The 24,150-nt window shown below is 44.0% G+C and overlaps 1 protein-coding gene across 1 annotated transcript in view; it reads left to right on the top strand.

The window, feature by feature from the left end:
• The window catches only part of NIPA1 (NIPA magnesium transporter 1), a 38,267-nt gene that overhangs the window by 1,812 nt on the left and 12,305 nt on the right, over positions 1-24,150 (top strand). The window contains exons 2-3 of the mRNA XM_077482788.1: positions 10,739-10,786; positions 15,966-16,056. Coding sequence (XP_077338914.1) covers positions 10,739-10,786; positions 15,966-16,056 — 139 coding nt within the window. The remainder of the gene's footprint in view (positions 1-10,738; positions 10,787-15,965; positions 16,057-24,150) is intronic.

Genomic DNA, 24,150 nt, shown 5'->3' with positions numbered 1-24,150 from the left:
TGTGAAAAACGTGTAGCGCTTATTTGTTTTTACCACATTACAATGTGACCAATGTAATCAATACATGTGTTAGACTGTGCACAAAACACATAAAAAGAAATATATAAACATTTAAACACTCAATTGCTGTATATGTAAAGCTAGAATGTCCAAGTAAATATATATGAAAAAAATATGTCCACAAAAGTGGAAAAACAGCATGAAAACAGATGAAGAGTTCTCCAGATTTTCCAAGGTTACTGTGTGTGACACGATGAAGTGAAAAACAGTCCTACACCTTCTCCAAAGGATAATCACACAATCACCGCGTGAACCCTCCACCACATAAAATGGGGGCTTACCAGATTTAATGGATCCTACTCAAAATTATATTTGGAGGATCATATGTGCTTGTAGGTATACATAGGCTATTTTTGGAGTGTTGTCTTTTTCTGGAAGGCTTTCAAGTGTAGCTATTTTCTCTGCGGTATGTCTCCATCCACATAGATCATCATAGGTAATGGGATAGATATAAAGGAAGAAAGCAGGGACCACAATAGTGTAACTCAATTTTTAATTAAATTGTTTGAAACGAAAAACGGAGTTACACTATTGTGGTCCCTGCTTTCTTCCTTTATATCTATCCCATTACCTATGATGATCTATGTGGATGGAGACATACCGCAGAGAAAATAGCTACACTTGAAAGCCTTCCAGAAAAAGACAACACTCCAAAAATAGCCTATGTATACCTACAAGCACATATGATCCTCCAAATATAATTTTGAGTAGGATCCATTAAATCTGGTAAGCCCCCATTTTATGTGGTGGAGGGTTCACGCGGTGATTGTGTGATTATCCTTTGGAGAAGGTGTAGGACTGTTTTTCACTTCATCGTGTCACACACAGTAACCTTGGAAAATCTGGAGAACTCTTCATCTGTTTTCATGCTGTTTTTCCACTTTTGTGGACATATTTTTTTCATATATATTTACTTGGACATTCTAGCTTTACATATACAGCAATTGAGTGTTTAAATGTTTATATATTTCTTTTTATGTGTTTTGTGCACAGTCTAACACATGTATTGATTACATTGGTCACATTGTAATGTGGTAAAAACAAATAAGCGCTACACGTTTTTCACAAAAATTCATTCCAATTGGAATGCCTTTTGTCCCTACACACTGAGAGGTACAGAAAGGAGATTAAACCGCAGGGATTTGAAATCCAGGACCAGTGAAGTGGTGTTTCGATCCCTGATAGCAGGATAGCGGGACTACAGTACAGGTGAACTTCACTGACAAGACATGGACAAAAATAGGCAGTTGGGTTGCGTTTTTAACATCTCCTGATTACCTATCAATGCCACTTACAGCTGTTAAAACAGGGAGCAGAAGGAGTTGTACACATGGCAGCATTGGCGTTGCCTTGTTTCGCTGAAAGGCAAGAAATAACCCTGCCTGCAGAATTTGGTAGGAGTTGATGCTTTGCAATCACCTCCATTAACTGCTATTGTAAATGTGCCTAAGGTGTTTACAGTGCGTTTACGTGGTGGGTGCAAGGCCTCAGAAGTGATCATTTCCCATTTCAGCATTGTCCAAAAACAATGTAAAAAATCCCACAGAGCCACTGGCTGCCAGTGCTGATTGGCTGCTGTTCAGAAGCCTGTTTTCCAGTAAGGCCGTCTGACAGAAGCCCAGTGGTGAGACCAACTGCTGTTGGACAGGCAGCTGTACACATTGTCCAATGCTGCTTTTTGCTGAACCAGCTGCTATTCGAATCAAGGGTACCCAGCTTAAAGGCTCAGGCACACAGGATGTTTTACAGCTACTGTTGGGGCATTTGATCTTTTTTTTTTTTTTTTTAACTGCCTCTTAAAGTCTCTCCGTGTTAACCTATGTGTTCATGCACACATCAACTGTCAGAGGCGTTTAGTGGCAGTAAAAAAAAAAACAGCCAGCCTGTGCTTCCAGGAGTAGTTAAAGCGGAGGTCCACCCTAAAATGGACCTCCGCTCATCGGAATCCCCCCCCCCCCCTCCGGCGCCACAATTGGCACCTTTCAGGGGGGAGGGGGGTGCAGTTACCTGGATAATCCAGGTAACTGCACCCACTTCCGGGATAGCTGTCTGCGGAAAGGGGCGTAGATTACGCCCCTTTCCGCAACTGCCCGCCCCTTTGCGCAAGTGCCCCGCTGCCTGCTGGGAAACACACAGTTCCCAGAGGCAGCGGGGACCGTCCGGATTGCGCCGCTGGACAGGTAAGTGTCACCATTTTAAAAGTCAGCAGCTGCAGTATTTGTAGCTGCTGACTTTAAAAAAAAAAAAAAACGCGGAGTCCCGGCGGACTCCCGCTTTAAAACGAGCTGAAAAAACAACAAAAAAGGTGTTTAGCCACGTTTGATGTTTTTAGGCGTTTTTACATTATAGAGAGTGTTTTCAATAAAAAAAAAAAACGCCCAAAAACGCTAATGGAAAACGTGGAAAAACCGAGCGTTTTTAGTGATGCCGTTTTTAAAACGTCCTGTATGCATGAGCCCTAACACTTTTTTCATGCCTTGTGCGATCATGTAGTTGTCATTGAGTGCAGTGAAAAACAATTGTTTTCTGTGTGCCTTGGTGGTGACCCTTTTTATCCAATATCCTTGCATTTGCATTTTGTAATGCAAGGAGCTATTTATATATTTGTCTTTTTTTTTTTTAATGGCAGTGTGGACCCTATTCAGGTTTCTACATAACAGCACTGTGCCCTGCGGTGCCATCCAGTGCCCTGCAAAAAATGCAGCATGTCATTTCCATTATGCACTGCACATCACAGCAGAGTTTTTGTGTTAATGGTGCACTGAGAAAGGAATTGTTTACTATGTGACCTTGTGTTGACTGGCATTGATCCAGTGCAGAAAAAATGCTGGTCAACACAGTTATGTTTAGATGTGCTGCAAGATTGCCACGCCTCTGAAAAATGCTCTTTGTTCAGAAGGTGTTTGAGAGGGGGTGAGGAAATACTATGTCACCGCCTCACAGTATGTTTTAACCCCATAAATGGTCTACCATGACCCAACAGCATGGGGAATGCAGTAAACAGCCATCATGTCACACATATGACATAGCACGCAAACGTCAGAGTAATCACAATAATTCTATCATTTTACAGGTTAACATCAAACTGATTGAACTTTTGAAGCATCACCCAAGGACAATCTTGGTACCATTGTTTTTTGCCATTTCACTGGCACACACAATTTTAAATCTTTTTACTGGAATCAACCCCATATTTAATATTTTACCAACTCTGAATTTATTAAAATTTATTTTAGTGTAATTTTTACCAAAAATAGGCACTGGATAAGCATTTATGCAAATATTGTGCAACACAAAGTGATCACAGCTACCACAATTTTATTCTATAGGTCCTCTGCTTTCAGAAAATATATAATTGTTTTAGGGTTTTAAGTAACTTCCTAGCAAAAAAATTGTGATTTTATTTTAAATTTTTTTTACCATAAATTGGTTGGAAAAAATTAGTCACTCACAAGCTTTTAGTACTCTGTCCCCATTGGGTCCCCTCCCTCTCCTTTCTCCCTGTCCCTATCTCCCCCCCCCGGGGGATGCTGCATGGGCTGCTGAGTGGTGTGTGTGCCGCATAGACGGGCCCCCTGGGGGGGGGGGGCTCTCACCTTGGGTGGGGGGCTGCGCTGAGTGGCTGTGCCCTGGATGTCTGTTGTCTCTCTCCTGGGTATCTGGAGGTCTGTGTCTGCTGATCGCTGTAGCACTGTTTGCCACCATTTCCTCGGCCATTTTTGGTGTGACCAGGGAAAAGCATGGTTGGTAACCATCTTTCTGTAGTTCGGCGGCCATTTTCCCTGTGATTATGTCCCTTGTACTGGATGCTCGGTGGCCATTTTGTTGTAGCCTAAACACGTTTTTCATGCCTCAGCGCTGTTCCCTGAGGCTCAGCACAGCGCGGTTTTCTCTCACAAACACCTGGGAGCTGACACAGGACACGGGCACACCTAGCTGGACAGCACAGAACTCAGACAGGGTAGTGGTCACTGTCCTAAGTCCCCAACAGGTGGCAGACAGGGTAGGGTCCGCATGGCTTAAGAAACTGTTTCTTACCCCGAAATACAGGCAATTGCAACCGGTTCGCCTGCAGACAGTGCAGTGCCTCTGGATGCTTGTTGGCGGTCCTTAATACGTTCATTGCCAAGACGGAGGCGGTGCGTGGGTAGTAACATGTGGCCCCTGCCCGTCCTCCGGGGAGAGCTCTGATGCATACTCGGGCCCCGCTGAGGCTGGTGACCCCTGCTTTGTTGTTTCAGTTGACGCTGACCAGGACAGATCAGATAATGAGGATGAGTCCACGTCCGGGTCCGTGCACGACAAAATCATTTGTTGGGGCACTTATCACAGCTGGCATGATACCCTGAAAATTTAGGACACAGCAGATTCCTTTGCTGAGGTAGCGGTCCCTTTTGGGTCCCATACACCTAGGAGTTTCCCTTTCTGACTTATTTCGATAAGTTAATTTACAGGAATGGGGGCGAAAAAAACAGTAACCATGATCCCGGTACAAGAGGTTCCTGTGTTCTAGGACCCCACGGGCGGGAACCGAGGCAGTGGCCCGTTCCTTATTTATGGTTGGGGGGGTCAGCAATATTACCAGTACTGACCACAGCACTTGTGTCGCAGACATTTACTGAATGGGCAAAACTTTGCACCGCAAAATGGAGAAGCAGCAGGCTACTCCCATCTGCGTGGAACTAGTAGACCAGTTAGTGCATGGTTGTAAGTATGTTGGAACGTCGCTCTGGATACGTTTCCTCTGCTATCCAGGGTTTCAGTGTCAGCAGTGGTGCTGAGGCGCCTGATTTGGCTGAAAGACTGGTCGGCGGACCAGGCATTTTAAATAAGCCTTGACGGATTTACCCTTACTTGTTGAGCAGCTCTTTGGAGCCTGGTTGGATGACATTATTAAGAATGTCACAGGTGGGAAGAGTACCTTGCTCCCACAGGCCAGGAAGAGTAAGGAGCGACGCCGCAGGCAAAGGCTCTCATATTACGCTCAAAAGAGACTGTTCCGTCAGTTCGGGACTTCGGCAAAACGCTCCCAATCCAGCAGGATGACCCTTGGGGGCGAAAGCATCCCTGGAACCGTAAGCCTAACATGCCTGCGATAAAGGTGTTACCACATGAAGGTTTGCCCCCGCCCGTCATACGGGTGGGGAGGTTGCCTTCGGGAGTTTGCAGCCTGGTGGGCCTCTCGGCTATCTGGCCAATGGGTCTGCGAACTGATTTCCTTGGCTACAAGATAGAGTTCCTCCCTTGGCCAACTAACGGATCTTCCCTTCCAGCATACCCTTACTCCTGGCTCGCTGGGAGGCCCCATGAGGGCAGTATAAGACCTGCTAAACCTCAGGGTAATAGCGTCTGTTCCAATGTCGGAAAATTTCCAGGGGTTCTACTCCAATCTATTTGTAGTCCCCAAAGAAGGAAGGGGTACGTCCAAGCTAGGACCTAAAAAGCCTCAATTGCTTTGTTTAAGTAGAGAGGCTCAGTGTGAAATCAGTTCGCTCAGTTGTCTCTGCACTCCATCAGGGGGACTCCCTGGCATCTTTGGACATCCAGGATGTGTACCCGCACATACCCATATGCTTCATGCATCAGAGGGTTCTGCGAAATGCAGTCGGGGAACCCCACTACAATTTTGTGGCTCCCCTTTTTGGCTTGGCTTCAGCGCCCCATGTCCTAAACAAGGTATTGACTTCAATTTTGGCGTTGTTGAGACAACACGGGATCTCAATCGTAAGTTACAGGACGATCTCCTTCTGAGAGCAACTTCCGCCTCAGAATTAAAGGAGGATGTGGCGATCACCAAGCAACCCTGCAGGTATTTGGGTGGCCGTTGAACCTAAAAAGTCGGTGTTCATACCGATTCAGCGCTGGAGTGCCTAGGCTTACCGCTGGACTCCATGGAAGCGAGAGTTTTCTACCTTCAGACAAACTGCAGACTCTCAGAGCCGCTGTAAAACTATCACTGAACCGCAGGTGGTCATCGCTGCGTTTCTGCATGCAAAATCTGGGCCTCTTGGTGACCTCCTTTGAGGCGGTACTGTTCGCCCATTTTCCACCAGAGTCTTGCAGAAGGAGATATTGACACAATGGGACATATCTCCGTTATCCCTGGATTGGCAGATTCAGGTGAGCCAGTCAGTCAGGGACTCCCCGCTCTGGTGGCTGAGGTCCCTGGCATTTCGGTCCAGGAAGTCGTTCCTACGTCTGCATTCGGCTGTGATCACAATAAACGCCAGCCTGACCGGCTGGGGTGGTGTACGGGCAAGTACAGTTGACCCAGGGTCTCTGGTCGGGTGAGCAATCCAAGTTGCTGATCAATATGCTCGAACTCCAAGCGATCAGGCTTGCCATTCCACAGAGTCGATGAGAATACGAGGGCGTACAATCAGGATCCAGTCAGACAACGCCATGGCGGTGGCATATATCACCCATCAAGGAGAAACAAGTAGCTCGGCTGCAGCACGGGAGGTCGCTCATATCCTTCAGTGGACAGAGCGACAGGTACCGGCCTTGTCGGCCATTACATCCCGGGAGCAAGAAACTGGCAGGTGGACTACTTAAGTCACCAGATGCTGGGGAATGGGCATTGCATCCAGACATGTTCAGGCTATTGTGCCTGCGGTGGGGCACACCAGACGTGGATCTCCTGGCCTTCCATCTCCATCAGAAGGGGCCGAGATTCGCATCCAGGATAAGAGATCCTTGGACTGCCGCGTCAATCGCGCTGGTGGCTCCATGGGATCACTACCGGCTGATCTACGACTTTCCTCCGCAAAAGCTACTACCACGTCTGCCCCACAGAGTGGAGGCCGAGGGGGTTCCAGTAATACTAATACCCTGGATTGGCCTTGGCGCCCCTGACACGCCGACCTAGTACGCCTGGTTGCGAAGGCTCCCTGGCAAATGCTGTTGAGAGAGGACCTTCTGTGTCAAGGTCCGCTTCTCCGTCTTGTTTTACCATAGATGGGTTTAACGGTATGGCTAAGGTACCGAGGCCTATCGGACTCGGTGATCTCAACTATGGTGAGAGCACGGAAATCTTCTTCTCGGAACATATACCGTCATACCTGGAAGACCTAAATCTCTATGAGGAGAAAGGATGACATCCATGCACCTATTCAGTTCCCAGGATCCTGCTGTTTCTACAGCGAGGAGTAGACCAGAAGTTGGTTTCAAGCACCATTAGGGGGACAAATATCAGCCTTGGCTGTATTTTTTTCAGTGACCCCTGGTGTCTCACTTTCTAGTGAGCACTGATGTTCAGGGGGTCCGACTTGTAGTTCCTCCGGTGCGTCCACCGTTACCCCATGGGATCTGAACCTGTTATCGGCGCTTCAGAAACTGCCGTTTGAGAACATCAGAGGAATTCCCTTGTTGACTCTTTCTCAGAAAAGGGGTCTTTCTAGTGGCCATGACATCGGCCAGGAGGGTTTCGGAACTGGCGGCCTTGTCATGCAAGTCGCCCTATATGGTTAACCATAAGTATAAGGTGGTGTTGCGTTCGCAACCTTCCTTTCTGCCAAAGGTGGTTTTGGCATTCCGCATCAATGATGATATTGTGTTACCATTTCTGTGTCCTAAGACCGACACATCCTAAGAGGTGGCCCTTTATTCCCTGGATGTGATCAGGGCTATAAGGATGTATTTGTCTGCCACGGCTCCCCTTCGGGAGTTAGATTTCTGTTGGTTTTGGTAGCTGGTCCAAAAAAGAGGTATGGCGGTCTAGTCGATCACCATTTCCGGGTGGGTGGGTCAGACAGATGTGGTACAGCCCTACGCCTTGAAGGGGCAGATGCCCCTCTTTCCTGCCATGGCCCATTCCACCAGGACAATTGGGGCCTGTTGGGCTTCCGACCTCGTGTGGTGTGTAAGGCGGCGATTTAGTCGTCCGTTCACACTTTTACCAAATTCTACTGAGTGGATGTAAGTGCATTGTCTGATGCCTGCTTGGCTGCAAGTTTGCGGACGGCCATGTAACGTTGCAATTCTGCACTACTTTTTCTGTTTTAAAGAAAATACAGTTACTTTTGAGTATAATGCACTGTTGCATTGTTACCGCAAGTTCTGATGCGGTCAGATAAGGTGGTGACTCCCTTGTTCAGGAGTAGTTCTGAATGTGGGTGAAGTTCTTTTATGCTGTTCCCCACCCCTCGTTATGATACTGCTTGGGGATGTCCCAATGGTCAAGAATAAAGGAGCTGTGTCAGTCAGTGAACGTAAAAAAAAAAAATAGGATTTTTGTACTCACCGTAAAATCCTTTTTCGCTGTAGTTCACTGACTGACACAGCACCCTCCCCTCTTATTGTTTTACATTATACTGCTTGTTGACATACTGAGGCTGCAGGAAGCAGGCAGGAGGGTTGTTACTGAAGGGACCGCCCCTTGGGCGGAACTAGAAAGTTCTGTTTTTTTTGTACATGTTAACATGTTCTGCCTAGTCCTCTCCTGAAGGTGGCGTAACAACCCAATGGTCAAGAATAAAGGAGCTGTGTCAGTCAGTGAACTACAGAGAAAAGGATTTTCCGGTGAGTACAAAAATCCTATTTTTTTTTTTTTTATACGTACAGGTAAGTCTATAATAAGGCTTATCTGTAGATACAGTAAATGATCTCCTAAATGTGCATTGTTTAGGAAATTTTTAGTTTTAGCAGCACTGGTAATGTCACCAGTGCATGCGCCCTGCGTTCTCAATGGTCCGCATGGCGTCCATGGAGAGAGAGCCGTGCCGCGGGAGTAATACTAGCGTGGCTCGGCCATTGAAATGGCAGCTGCCCGCAAACCCGGAAGGAAGACCAGGTGAAGATGGAATCCCTGTCAGCGCGCTGCTGGGGGGGCCTCGTTTTCGGGTAAGTCTTTCATAATGTGCTAGTATGCGATGCATACTAGCACAGTATGACATTTGCCTTTTTATTTAATATTATGAATTTAAATGAATATAATTTTATCGTCGTCCATTATTGGCACCTTTGGCGCAATAAAAGCTCAAGAAAATGTATTACTTTTTAAATTCTATGTATGTCTTCACACTGGTCCATTGTGCTTCCATTGTGGTGTTAAAAAATTTAGCTTGCTGCATTTTTGGTCAGTTAAAAAAACCCACCAAAAACGCACCTCCCCGTTAAAATGCATTGAAAACACAGCTGTGTTATGTTTTTGATGCAGTTTTTGAGTCACAGGATCTATGAAAAAACAACAATAAGCACAGTAAAATCATGGTAAAATCGCTATGAATTTGCGCTAAATTCGTCGCGAATGCGTGGCAAACTTGCATGTGTGCATTTTCGGCACCTTTTTTTTCTCTTATCTGTAAATTGCCGATAACACCATTTTCTGGGCCAATGTGTTTTGGCGGCCAAAATTTCAGTGCGTCTTCTAAGCTCTAATGAGCCGGGCCCTCTGATCCCTCCTGTATTGATTTGTATCGTAACTGTACTGTCTGCCCCATGTTGTAAAGCGCTGCGCACAAACAGTTGGCGCTATATAAATCCTGTATAATAATCTCTAAACTATATCTAGGATATGTTCTAGTGATTTATAATCTAATCATTTGAAAATCTTGTACAGCTGTTTATTTTGGATTGTCAATGTGTGCATGTTTTAAAGTATATGTAAACCCATAAATGAATGACATTAAAGTTTGCTAAAGCCCTTTGTATCATAAACCATTTGCTTTTTTTTTTTTTTTTCATCTTTTGCACCTCTTCCCATATACATTCAAGCGATGGCTGCATGGAATTTATAAGACCCCTTTCACACTGGGGCAGCGTTATCGTTAAAGTGCTGCTAGTTTTACCGGCACTTTACTGCTGTTATAGTGACGCTTTTTGGTTGCTAGCGGGGCGTTATAACCCCCGCTAGCAGTCGAAGAAAGGGTTAAGCACGTCCGTGTTATGGCACTGCCATTCATTTCAATATACACCACTCCAGCACTGCCCCAAAGATGCAGTTTGCAGGACTTTTTTCCTGTCCTGCAACCGCACCGCCACAGTGGCTTGAGTGGTGCTTTTCAGGCGCTTTACAGTCGCTTTACAGTTGCTATTTTTAGCACTAAATTGCCTGAAAAGTGCCCCAGTGTGAAATGGGTCTTAGGACAGATTTTATGATAATGACAACAGCGAACTGCTATACCTGTGTAATGTACCATATTTATCGGCGTATAACATGCACTTTTTTCCCCCCTTAAAATCAGGGGGAAATTGCTGCCGGCGGCTTTTGCCCGCTCTCGACCGAAACCTGCCGAGAACGGCGGGAGGAGCAGTACATCCGGCTCTGTATCTCGGTGGTGCCATTTTTAAATGGCAAAGCTGAAAATAACACTGACAAGGCTGCATGACAAAGCTGAATGACAAGGCTGCAGATGGACACTGACAAAGCTGCAGATGGACACTGACAAGGCTGCATTGATGGGCATTTAAATGTAAGTTTGTTTTTTTCCTTAAAATTCCCTCTTAAACTTGGGGTGCATGTTATACGCCGCCACGTGTTATACGCCGATAAATACGGTATGTTAGTTCAAAGCAGTTGGGAGACAGACAGAGCGTTGTCACCCTATAATAGGAAGTGTCTGAACATTTACATAGCAAAGCTTGTATTAAAAGTACATTTAAATCCTAATTGAATGGCATTTAGTTTGTTAAAGCGTGTCTTAAAAAAAACTGTCATGTGTTTCCACATTTATTGTAGGTGCATCTTACCTTACAGACTTTATATGGTGGATTGGCACTATCACAAGTAAGTGACAATCATCGTTGATATATTCAGTAAGAAAAAGGAAGAATTTTTAAAGTGATTGTAAAGCTTTTTTTTAAAATAACAAACACGTTACACCTTCTTTCTCTATGCAATGGTTTTACACAGAGCTGCCTTAAGCCTCTCCTTCCGGGGTCCCCTGCTCACAAAATGACCAACCTGGCAGAATGTGTAACCCGCGTCACTTCCTGTGACGTGGAATCAGCTATAGCTCCAAACCGTGCACACTGCTCAGGCGCAACGTTTCATACATCCCTTCAGTGGCTATCGTCAGTGCACAGAGGAATTTTCCTGAAAATACGCTCAACTGACTACTGCGCATGGTGGAAATCAACTAACGCGTACGAAATGTACATTCTTAAGGCCATCTTGTTACACCTTACACTCCATCTCATCACTCCTACAGTAAGCAGGTGGGGCAGCGGACATCTTGGTACACCAAACCCTAGTAATCTTATCTCCACACGAGTAAGCTTATTTACATAAATATATATCTACAAAAATATATATTTATGTAGATAAGCGCAAGTGCTGAAATTTGTTTGCTCATTCCAAACAGGGTTTGGTGTAGCAAGATGTCAGCTGCCCCGCCTGCTTACTGTAGGAGTGATGAGGTCGAGTGTAAGGTATACCAAGATGGCCTTAAGAACGTAAATTTTGTAAGTGTTAAGGCCCGTACACACGGTCGGACTTTTTGACAACAAACATGCAAATTAGCTGTTTTGGAGCAACATCCGACTGTGTGTACGCTCCATCGGACAAACTTTTTCTGTTTTCATCGGACTTTTGTTGGCTGTGCGAACGGACAAACTTTCTGGCAACAAAAGTCTGATGTAGCAAAGTCCGACCGTGTTTACGCAAAAGCATCGGACTTTTGTACAAGGTACAAACACGCATGCTCAGAACCTATGCAAACGATCAGACTACAATACAGAAGTTGACCAAAGGTGGCGCTGGAGTCATTGAACGTCCTCTTTTGAAGTGGCGTCCGTACGTTGTGACGTCATTACGTTCGTGTTTGTTGTCAAAAAGTCCGACCGTGTGTATGCAATACAAACTTGTGGACCACGCCCTTTGTACAAAAGTCCACGGAAAAGTTTGTACAAGTCCGACCGTGTGTACAGGCCTTTAGTTGTTTTCCTCCATGTGCATGCACAGTAGTCGGTCGAGCATTTTATCAGGCAAATTCCTCCGCACACTGACGTCAGCCACTGAAGGCATGTATGATGCATAGCTCCTGCGCAGTGCCTGCAGTTTGGAGCTCCAGCTGATTTCACGGCATGGGGTTGTGACGCAGGTTGTTCATTTTGTCAGAACACCGGTGGTCTTGGCTCCTCCTCTTCTCCAAGTGCCCCCATAGTATAGCAGCTTGCTATGTGGGCTTGATCATAAGCCAGGCCCCGCTCCCTCCTTACAGGCTTTGACTGACAGCAGCAAGAGCCAATAGCTCCCACTGCTGTCAAGTCTCCTGGGAGAAGAGAGAGAGGAGAAAAGAGCTGCTGCAGACAGGCACAGCACTGGATCAAGATCAGGCACAAGTAAGTGTTTAAAGGGGGACTCCTCAGCGCCCTTGCAGTTACTTCAGAACTACAAGCCATCAGCTGCAGTGGCTGACGTGAGTTGTAGTTCATTCAGTCACAGGTAACTATGAATGAATAATGCGGCCATGTGGGTATAGCCCCACATGGCCGCTCCTTTTTTTTTTTTTTTTTTTTTTTTTTTTTTTATTGCAACAGCTACTGAGGGGGGGAATCAGGGAAACTGGTGGCAGAAAATGGAACATGTGACACCCTAAATATGGGTGGAACATGTTCCAAAAGGTGCACATAATCTTTAATGCAGAAAGTGCATTAAGGTAAAACTTACCTTTTACAACCACTTTAAATACTCTATTAAGTCTTGCATATGTTTTTTTTTTATTTTTTTATTTATTTATTTTTTTTTAACAGATAAATGTTGCATATAGTTTAAAGCGTTAATAAACCAATAATAAACATTTATTTCATTGTAGCTCACATTTCTTAGATCTGGTGGCTGCCCTTTTCCTTGTTTTTTTTTTTTCTTTCTTTTTTTGTTTTGTTTGGCTTTTTTCCTTATTTTTAAATGGTGATTTAGTCTGTTATTTTTCAACTTTCTTTAACAGACCAAGTAGCAGTTAGAGGGTTTTACAGGCTTTACAACTTTCCCCATATAAACGAGACCTTACCGTAAAATATGCCTGACCCAAATGTAGGGGTCATGAGGAAGAAATGATAAGCTGTTTATATATCCAAGTAAATTATGGGTACTTTGAGTATACAGTAGATTTTGTGTGCAAGTGGAATATGGATGAATAGTTAAAGCAGAACAGCACGTAAAAATTTGATGGTAGCTTGTGTATGTCTTTTCTGCTATAAACATTCCTCTTCTCCCTGCCAGTTTCTACTAAATGTACACTGAGAAACACATTTGCAGCTCAGTGTACATTCACACCATGCCTTGGTGCTAGGATTTATAACTCCCATACGCTTGTATGAGTTAAATCATCGCAGGCTGGCAAATCAGTATAGCTAGAGATGCCAAACTCGAAAGCAGACAGGGAGAAGATTAAAATGTTGGCAAGGGAGCTCACAGTGCTGGAGGGAAGGTGAGTATAGGAAGTTAAATCCTGATATCCTGATTTAACCCTACGGTTTTATTCTATTTGGGGGGGGAGGTTTGTGTGATTACTAGCTATAAAGTTGTCAGAGTTCTCAGATTTTTAGGGAGGAACTGTGGATGAATACAAAGACAAATTATATTAGTAGCCATCTAGCAGAAGGTGGTAGTTTGTTGCCAAATGTTACATCTAAAGCCGCGTACACACGGGCGGACTGTCTGTCCAACTTAGTCCGCTGAAACACATTTCAGCGGACAGTCCGCTCGTGTGTGGGCTTCAGCGGACTTTTTCAGCGGACAGTCTGGCGGACTAAGTCTTTCGGAATTTCCATAATACAGTCCGTCCAACTTTGGTTTCAGCGGACAGTCCGCTCGTGAGTAGGCTATTTGGACGGACTAAGTATGGCGCATGCTCAGAAAGGATTTACACGGCGGAAGGTTGCATTGCTGAGTATTGGACGTCCTATTTCTAGTCCCGTCGTACGTGCTGTACACGTCATCGCGCAAGCTTTCAACGGACTGTCTGTTCATCGTGTGTGGTCAAGTCCGTTCATTCAAAAGTAGGACGGACTGTCCGTCGGATTGTCTGACGGACTTAGTTGGCCAGACAGTCCGCCCGTGTGTATGCGGCTTAAGACATTCAACAGGACACCATATGTTAATAACCATCTGATCTAGTAAACAATGATTACTAGGACCAATAGTGAGGGTTTATCACCCCAGCGGGGACACAGACAGCAAGATAAGCTGTGTCCCTTGTGCTGATTTTGTGTTTTCTATTTTGTCTGTACTTAGGCTTTAGGTAGAACTGTGTCCTGGCTATAGGCATTCAACTATTTACATATTTTAACAAGCCATGCAGTAAATTAAGCTTTAAAACAAGTCCTCACTGACCTCTTTAGCTGTGGACAGTGTGGAGCAATTCATCCTAAAAAAGACCGGAGTGGTAGTAAACTGTAATGTTAAACCGGTACCTACAAGTAAGCCTAAAATGAGTCTTACCTGTAGGTTTAGTGAATATCACCTTCTACTTTCTATTCCAAAAAAAAAAGATTGGCTTTATATACACGTTAAACTTCTTCTATTGCTGAGGCATTTGAACACATTTCAAACCTTCATATATATAACCTACACTTATACCTGGTAAAAGGGACTGTTGTATAAATTATACAGCTTTGAGCCAAGTTCTTTGGGTTAAAGGTGGACTGATGTCTGAATGTCAAAATCTCCTTCTTTAACCCTTTTTCTGTATTTAATAGGAGAAAATAATCATAGGGGTGGTCTGTACAGTGACTGATCATTGTGATAGCCAGTCACAGCTTATCACATCGATCAGGTTATCGGGAACCTCGCCTGTTCCGATTGTTAGTACGAGACACGTAGCTGTCCGCGTGCGTGTTTTGCAAGTGCTCTCAGCACAACATGAAAGCGCATATATGCAGCCTCACAGATAAAGACCCACTTCCATTAGGCCGCATATATGCATATACTCGGCAGGAAGGGTTCAAACTTTAAATAGAGAGAGATAAATGGGCTGCAGTTGACCTCCTTCTAAAAACTGTTAGTTGCCTGGCAGCGATGCTGACCTGGCTTGTTCCAGGACTCTGACCCAGAAAGTTCAGAAGTCAGAGACAGCCAGGCAACTAGCATTTTCAGAAGGATAACAATAGAAGGATAACAATAACATGACAGATAATATCTAAGTGGCTTTACTGTGTTTTATTGTGTTCCACCACTTTAGGCTTCTCTAAGCCTTTACCTACACTCTGCCCATGTAGAGACGGCAGAGTTTGATATTTATATTTAACTGAATAGTCAGTATACCAATATATCAGTCTAGGCGAGAAAACACCTAGATTTGGCACATTTATATAGGTTGTTCGTTTATACTTTCATATTGTAGGTGTTTAAATATTATCACTTAAAGTGTATCTATGGTCAAAACGTAAATATTTTAATTTCCATGTTGAAATGTAATATTTTCTAACCTAACCCTATTAATCTAAACAATCTGGACATTTGTAAACTTGCTTTGTGACGCTCCCCACACATGTTCTTCCTTTAATTCCGTGACACATAGTCACTATGCCCTGCTGTGTCACATAATTCCCAGAGCCTGTCTTGTGCACTGCAGAGGTGCTGCAGGGAAGAGTTTCAGGAGGCAGAGTCAGTACAGAAATCAAGGTACTGTTGGATATATAGTAAATAGAAATTGATAGTAAACCCGCAGAGGAGAAGCTGAAATGCATGCAGTGAATTCAGGACCTTATAAAATGAGATGGTCACTAGACAGGCAGTACTCACAATATCAAAGAATATTTCTAAGGAGGCTTATATTAGATTGTCAAAAATGACTGTTGTTTGTATTGCTATTAAACTGTTGATATTATGAAATACGTGTATGCTGTGACCATAGATTTCATTTAATCTGAATCCCAGACATGTTACTTGGAGTAAATGTGTTCATTTTAGTTTTATGTGGCTCAACTCCTATAGATTTCTGATATTCTTACTTTTTTGGTAGTGGCTTTGGGGCAGATTGGAAATTTCCTAGCATATACTGCTGCACCAGCTGTGCTTGTGACTCCTCTGGGTGCCCTGGGCATTCCATTTGGGTAGGTAATGCACTATATTGTATACATTTATGGCAAATAACAAGTACATTATGTATTTTTTATCATGTTAAAATGGCTGTACAGTGTATATATAAATTAAAGCAATTTGAAAGAAGCATCTCCTTTTTGAAGCAGTTATAATTGACATTATCCTACTCCTGAAGATGTACTGTATTGGAGCTAATTCCATAGAACACACTTACAAGGAGGTGTTTCTAACCTGATTGATGCAGTACTTTCTACCTGCATTTGAATGATCAGCCTGCTGTTAAAGGTCAAGGGTCTTTTATAGCTGTCACGACTGCAAAGACCTTCCCATTACACTCCAGTAAGTACTGGTAAATATTTGGTCTCTATCTTTGCTAGGCACTCCAGTCATACACCTGAACAAGGTTAACTTTAAGGATTTCACACAAAAAAAAATCCACTACTTGGGTTTTAGGTTTCAGCTTGAGTTAACTCAAGTGACTTTCAATCCTATGTTGGTGGTGACTTGAATTTGTAAAACCATTTCACTATGGATCAAATCCCTTAATGCAGACCCCTTCATTACAAAGATGAACCCGCGTGTCCTTGAGATTTTGGAACAAATGTATGCAGTCCTGTGCTTCAGCTGTGATAAATTTAAGCTTGTGTCTCGTACAGGGGTGATGTCTGTTCACAGATTTAGGGATTTCGGACTAATTGCTTGGAATGTAGAATATATGCTCAAGGAACATCTGATTTACTTGCCCTTTAAGGGAAAGCATCTCTTTGAACTTGCCCTTTACAATGTTATTTTCTTGTTCTTTAAATTTTTATTAAAGAGGAGGGAGCGCCACCCAAAAGAGGAAGTTCCGCATTAAGGCCTAAAAGGGGAGCAGGTACCCAATTTTGAGATTTACCCACTTCTATAATCACTTTGATCGCCTTAGGCTCCTTCCCCCTCCTCTCTCCTGAAGTCTTCTGGGACACATGACAGGTCCCAGAAGACTGCGGGACCAGTCACAGAGCTGATCGCCGCTCATGCATGTGTAGTGGGCACCCGGCTGTGAAGGCGCAAGTTGTCACAGCTGGGTGCCCATAGTATAGATGCCGGCGCCGCCAAGGGAGGACACAGGAAGAAAATGGCTGGGGTGAGCACATCGCGGGATCGTGGGACAGGTGAATGCAGTTTTTGTTTTTAAAGTCAGCAGCTACAGGGTTTTTTTTTTTTCTTTTTTTTTTTTTTTTTTTAGCTGCTGACTTTTAGTTTTCACTTAAAAGACTAGAGCTTTGCTTTAAGCCTCAAATAGACAAGTGACAAAGGGTACAAACATTTTATATACAGATTTTGTATAAAATATAAATGTTTGAGACATTTTAAGTAATTAATAACCTAGTAGGGTATCAGACAGTGGCTAGAAACCAAAGAGATTTAATGGCTTCAGTATTAGTAGTCTTTGGAAGTATGTGTATGAGTTATATACTTGAAGAAAGAAAAGGATTGGGGGTGGGGGGTGCGAGAGTGGCGCAGGTTAGAAAGGGTAGGGAGAAAGTTGTAGGGGACCCTTAAAGGTCCAATAAGCAGCAATCACTTCCATTGGAAGTCGATCTAAAGGTGGTCAGACCCCTTAGATGTGTGTTTACCGGTCTACAGGCTTTACATCTAGGGCAAGCGTGGAATCTGTTGCTATCCCAAAACATACGTGTCTTTTCCTACTGGCTGTCTGCTGGCTTTTAAGCCTCATACACATGATAAGCATATCGGACGAATGATCGTCTGTGTTTTTTATTTTTTTTTATTTTTTTATATATATATATATATATATATATATATATATATATATATATGCTAATCTCATATTGAAAACAGATATGTTACTAAAGTTATTAAAATTCTCGTAAGGCAGAATACAACTTCGGAAGTGATGTGTAATGTATTGTATTATAATGTATTCTTTTGTTTCTGAGCATGCGTGGTCTAGGTCATGCGTTTTTTTTATTTTTTTTATTTTTATTTTTTTATTCGTGCTAATGCTATACTAATCACACAAAAATTGTTCATTCTGTTACTGTACGAGAAATATTTATTTTCTTATATCAGGGGACACAGAGCCACAGTAATTACTATGTGGGTTATATCGGACCGACAGGTGCTGGACACTGGCACGCCCCTAAAGCATGTACTCCCCTATATAACCCATCCCATTACTGGGAGTCCTTGCCAGTGTCTAAGGTGTCGGTCATGGCCATGCTGACCAGATACGTTCTGATGTCTTTTCATGGGCTAAATGAAAGGTACCCAGGCCTCGTGTCCGAAGAAACAAGGTTTTGCTTGTGAACGCTTCTCTTTGAGAGCTGGGCCCTGGGATACAGTACTTGTTGGTAGTAAGACCATAAAGTTTTTTTGGCAGGGTGCTGTCACAGGTCCAGGATTGTGGGTAACCCCAGGTTCCCTGGTTCATGAAGGTCTCCTAAAAGGTCTTGGAGCCTACCGTGAAGGGTGAAGATTGGGTCTTTATCTCTGATAAAACCCTGCTGCGAGGATTAGATAAGGGAGATTTTCTCAGGAATTTCTCCTTCTATGTATAATGTTGTCATGCCTATGTGTCACCACTGGGGGCTGTATGTACTCACCGTCCTGATGCTGTAAACAGCAGAAGCCTTCATCCTTCTCTCCTTCAGCTGGTAAGAAAGGGGGGTCTGGTCTCTTCCTGTGCCCCCAGGTTGGCATTATTCCCCTTCTGGGGACATGCCAAGACAGTTGCCTCTTTTTTGAAAAGAAAAACACTCGTGGGTGGATTTAACCCCCGCCATGCTGCAGACGCCACTCACGCTGTAAAATGTTCTCCTTTGAAAAGGAGGGGGCGTATTCCGCACGGGGGGGTGGGGCTTACGGCGTCAGACGCCGGCCACACGTTCAGGAAGTATTTAAAGAACTGTGAGTGAAGCTGCTGCCTGGCGGTGGAGGGACAGAACAGAGCGGTTGGCTGGATCAGGTTTGACACAGACATTTCCCTTTGACACATTGTACTGTAAGAGGCTGGGATTAATGGCAGCTACTGTGCTGTACTATAGCCTAGCAAGTTTACATTCTTTTGCTGGTAGTGCCTCTGCTTTGTGCTTTTAAGCTATGAGTGGCAAAGGGACCAGAAACTCCTCTAAGGGGTCAATGGTTACACAACAAACTAAAACCATTTCCAAAAGAATGTCATCCTCCTCTGGGAGTGTTGCGGCCGGTCAGATTGAGCCATCAGGGGAAACTGTGCTTGCAGTCGCACAAGACGATTCAGCCCCTGAGTATGTCACAGGAGAGGTTTTGTCTTCTACCATTGCCAATTTGGAAAAGAAGATTGCTGCTATTTTATCCCTCCATAGTGGGGTTAAACGTAGCAGATCCCCATCTAGTGCTCAAGACCCTCCTTTTGGAGGTTCAGGACGCTGGGGATCAGGCAGATCTTCCCAAAGATTTGGAAGATACTGGTTTATCCCCTTCTGAGGATCCTAATATAGAAGGAGTAACATCACAAGACAGGTTGCCTGTGCACTTTCTTACTAAGTTGGTTCATTCAACTTTTTTGCTGCCTGCAGCGCAGGCTCTTGATGATCCCATCTCTAATTTGGGATCATTAAAATCTCCTCCATCTGGGGATGCCTTTCCTATTCATGCATGGCTAAGGAAGCTTATGCATTCTCCACTCTTTAGCCTATGGAAGAAGACTTCTATAAGAAATGGGGGGTTCCAGCGGTTGATGTTGCGATTGCCTCAGTGAATAAGAATCTCACATGTCCGGTTGATAATGCGCTCATGTTAAAGGATCCAGCAGATAAAAAGTTGGAGCTTCTTTCTAAAAACCATATGGCTTTAGTAAGTTCAGCAGCGCAGCCGGTTCTTGCCACAATTGGCGTATGAACAGGCCCAACGTTGCGGTGATTTACCAGATGCACTGTGTTTCACAGTAGACGCTGTGAGAGATGCTGTCATTCAGATCTCACGGTTTATGCTTGGACTAGTGCATTCTCGCAGAATTCTTTGGCTGAAAAGTTGGTCACCCGAAGCGCCGTGTAAAAAGCTCTTATCCCTTGTACACACGGTCGGAGATTCCGACGGAATGTGTCCTATCAGACTGTTTTGTCTAATATTCCGACTGTGTGTGGTCTGCATCGGACTGTTTCTGTCGGAATATCCGACGGACCAAGTTTTCCAACTTGCCGGTAAAATTTTCCAACAAAATGCTCCTATCGGACATACTCCGATCATGTGTAGCCTACTCCGACGGACAAAGTGCAATGCATGCTCAGATCAAATTACTAGACCAAAGCTATTGGCTACTAGCCTGAACGTAGTCCCGTCGTAACAAAATAACATCATCACGGATTTTCCAACAACTTAGTCCAACCGTGTGTATGCAACATCACTTCCGGGCCTCTTCCGGAATTAATCCGTCGGAATTACTCCGACGGATTTGGTTCTCGGAATCTCCGACCGTGTGTACAAGGGCTAAGCCAGTTTCCCTTTTCATGGTGAACGGCTATTTGGAAATGATTTGGATAAATACCTACAAAAGATCTCTAATGGCAAAAGTTCTCTTTTACCAGTAAAGAAGAAATTCAGACCTTTCTCATTTTAAGCAGGCTTCTTCTCCTGTACCAGGGACATCAGCCTCTAGGCAGTCTCGACGGCCTCAAGCGTCAGGTTCAAGGGGTAAAACCCAAACGCAGCACCAAGATCAGAAGAAATCTTGGGGCAGCAAGCCCACAAAACAGAGTGCTAAAGCCTCCTTATGAAGGGGCACCCCCGCTCACTCAGGTGAGGGGAAGGCTCCAGCAATTCTCAAGGATCTGGCAGGAACAATGTCAAGATAGATGGGTGGCTTCTGCCGTTTTCCTAGGTTACAAACTAGAGTTCCGAGAGTTTCTGTCTCCTCGGTTTCTAAGGTCAGATGTTCCCAAAGATCCAGAGAAGTAGGCTCTCCTTCTAGCACTGGATCATCTATTATCCATTTCAGTGATATCAGAAGTTGCCTTAGAGGAACAAGGCACTGGTTTTTATTCAAACCTCTTTACGGTTCCAAAGCCAAACTGGGAAGTAAGACCTATTCTAGATCTCAGAGATCTGAACCGCCACTTGAACATCCGATCCTTTCGCATGGAGCCAATCCAGTCGGTTGTAGCCATCCTCCAAGGAGGGGAATTTTTGGCTTCAATCGATATCAAAGATGCATATCTCAACGTGACAATATCTCCCACTCACCAGAAATTTCTGCGCTTCAAAGTACAAAATCATAATTTTCAATTTGTGGCCCTGCCATTCGGTCTAGCCACATTACCACGGGTGTTCTCAAAAATTCTCAGTTAGCCAGATTAAGGGCTCAGTGCATAACGGTCCTAGCCTACTTAGACGATCTGTTTTTAATAGATCATTCTGTTTCAGGGCAAAACCACAGTCTGGTCACAACGGTAAACTACCTGGAATCTCTAGGCTGGATTCTCAACCTAGAAAAATCCTCCTTTAAAACCATCAAGGAGATTACAGTACCTGGGTCTGGTCATAGATACCATGCAGAAAAAGGTATTTCTACCCCAGAAAAGAATCAGTTCCATTGTAGAACTAATTCAACTCATCAAGGCAAAGAAAAAGCCTTCCATTCGGTTGTGCATGAGACTATTGGGAAAAATGGTGGCCTCCTTCGAGGCCGTCCCTTACGCGCAGTTTCATTCAAGATGGCTACAAAAAACAATCTTGTTGGCCTGGAACAAGAAGGTTCAGGCCTTAGATTTCCCAATTCGTCTTTCTCCCGACGTGCGTCAGAGCCTAAATTGGTGGTTGATATCCAGCAACCTTCAAAAGGGAAAATTGCATTTTAAAGGATCGTGGGTTGTCTCCTTCGGTAATATCTACCTTGAATAATGCCAGGAAGCCGGCTTCCAGGGTCATCTACTATAGAATCTGGAAGGCATATGTTTCCTGGTGTGGATCCAGGGGTTGGCACCCCAGGAAATATGTCATAGGTAGGATCCTTGATTTCCTGAAAATGGGATTAGAAATGAATCTAGCCTTGAATACTATCAAGGGCCAGATCTCGGCCTTGTCAATATTCTTTCAACGGTCTTTGGCTTCTCACTCTTTGGTGCATAGCTTTGTTCAGGGGGTAATATGGATCAATCCCTCTATCAATGCACCTCTAAATCCTTGGGATTTGAATTTGGTCTTGTCTGCTTAGCAGAAACAGCCTTTTGAACCTTTTACGTGAAATTCCCTTGGTTCTTTTGACTAGAAAGATAGTCTTTCTGGTTGCCATTTCTTCTGCTAGAAGAGTATCAGAACTAGCGGCTCTGTCTTGTAAAGAGCCATATCTGATCATGGATAAGGTGGTGTTACGTCCTCATCCTGAATTCCTGCCAAAAGTGGTGACAGGTCACTAAAACCAAGATATTGTTCTTCCTTCTTTCTTCCCAGAGCCTTGATATATGGAAGAAAAGGCACTACATTCCCTTGATGTAGTAAGAGCGGTCAGAGTGTATTTAAAGGTGACCACTCAGGTTCGTAAAACAGATGTTTTATTCGTACTGCCAGATGGTCCAAGTGGATTCATCAAGTCATTATTCAGGCTTATGGTTTAAATAAGAAAATTCCTCTTTTTCATATTAAAGCGCACTCAACCAGGGCGATTAGTGCCTTTTGGGTGCTGCATCATCTCTATGGCTCAGATCTGTAAGGCCACGATTTGGTCTTCAATTCATATGTTTACCAGATTTTATCAAATCAATGTTAAAGGTCATGAGGATATTGCCTTTGGACGCAGTGTGCTGCAGGCTGCAGTATGAGACCTCTGACTTCCTTTCTTTTTTTGTTGGGTCTCCCCCCCTTCAGTTGCCATTGCTATGGGACATCCCACATAGTAATTACTGTGGCTCTGTGTCCCCTGATGTAAGAAATAGGATTTTTTAAAACAGCTTACCTGTAAAATCCTTTTCTTTGATGTACATGAGGGGACACAGGGGTCCCCCCCCCCTTCTTTGGTATACACTTGTATTGTTTGGCTACAAAACTGAGGACTCCCAGTAATGGGAGGGGTTATATAGGGGAGTACACACCTTAGGGGAGTGCCAGTGCCCAGCACCTGTCGCTCCGATATAACCCACATAGTAATTACTGTGGCTCTGTGTCCTCTGATGTACATCAAAGAAAAGGATTTTACAGGTAAGCTTTTTTAAAAATCCTATTTTTTTGTGCTTGTCCCTGGATATTTTTGCATGAACTATCATAATGGACTTTTGAAAGCTGTATATTAACGAACAGATTCCTTTTGAATGCATTTTTTTTAATGCATTTTTTTTTTTTTTGTCCATATGGGCCTTTGGAATGGACTGGTTCTGGTAATATACACTGAGCTTAAACTGAACTGTGACAAAAATGTAGGATGTCCTTGCTGACTTTATTTTATGTTAGTGCTAGTTCCTTTATCGTCCATTGAGGAAAACAGAAATTTAAGCCATTCTGTAAGTCAATAATACTGCTGCCTACAGGAGGTTGGGACACTGACAAAAAGAAAAATAAGTTTTACGCCAGCCCCCATATAACTCCTATACCTAGCATGCCTCAGTTTGCTAATGTCCCAGGAGGTTGTAGCTAAAATTTTCCTTGCCTTCTTCCTTTTCTATTTACTCTTGTTTAACCTCAGTACACCACTGATATTTTTTTCCTCTGGCGCTTCAATCAAGATTTCCACATTGCTGTTTGAGCTGGTCTCCATTAGAGATGGGCTCGGACGTGTTTAAAATCTTGCGTACCCATTCCCGCCAGGAAGCCAACACTGCACATGGCTAATCACAAGCAGTGAGACATTTCCCGGTTCGCAGCTGCACAGATTGGAAAATGTCTCATTGCCTGTGATTAGCCGTGTGCAGTGTCTACTTCCTGGTGGGATTTCGAACATGCCCGAGCCTATCTCTAGTCTCCACATAGTAGCTGTCTGGGTTGGTGTGTTCTCAGCAACAGCCTTGCAGACTGTGACTAGACTGGAAGATTTCTGGGCTATCCTGGAACATGACCTTTGGGCATTGCGGTGCGTTCCAGATCTTTGTGTACTGTGTTAGAGCTCTTTCTGTGTCCAGTGCCATGGCACAGCC

This window comes from Lithobates pipiens, unplaced genomic scaffold (genome assembly GCF_037356315.1).
Source record: "Lithobates pipiens isolate NorthernLeopardFrog02 unplaced genomic scaffold, aLitPip1_a1.2 Scaffold_16, whole genome shotgun sequence".
In the NCBI taxonomy this organism is placed as follows: Eukaryota; Metazoa; Chordata; class Amphibia; order Anura; family Ranidae; genus Lithobates; species Lithobates pipiens.
This window is presented reverse-complemented; position numbering and strand designations above follow the sequence as displayed.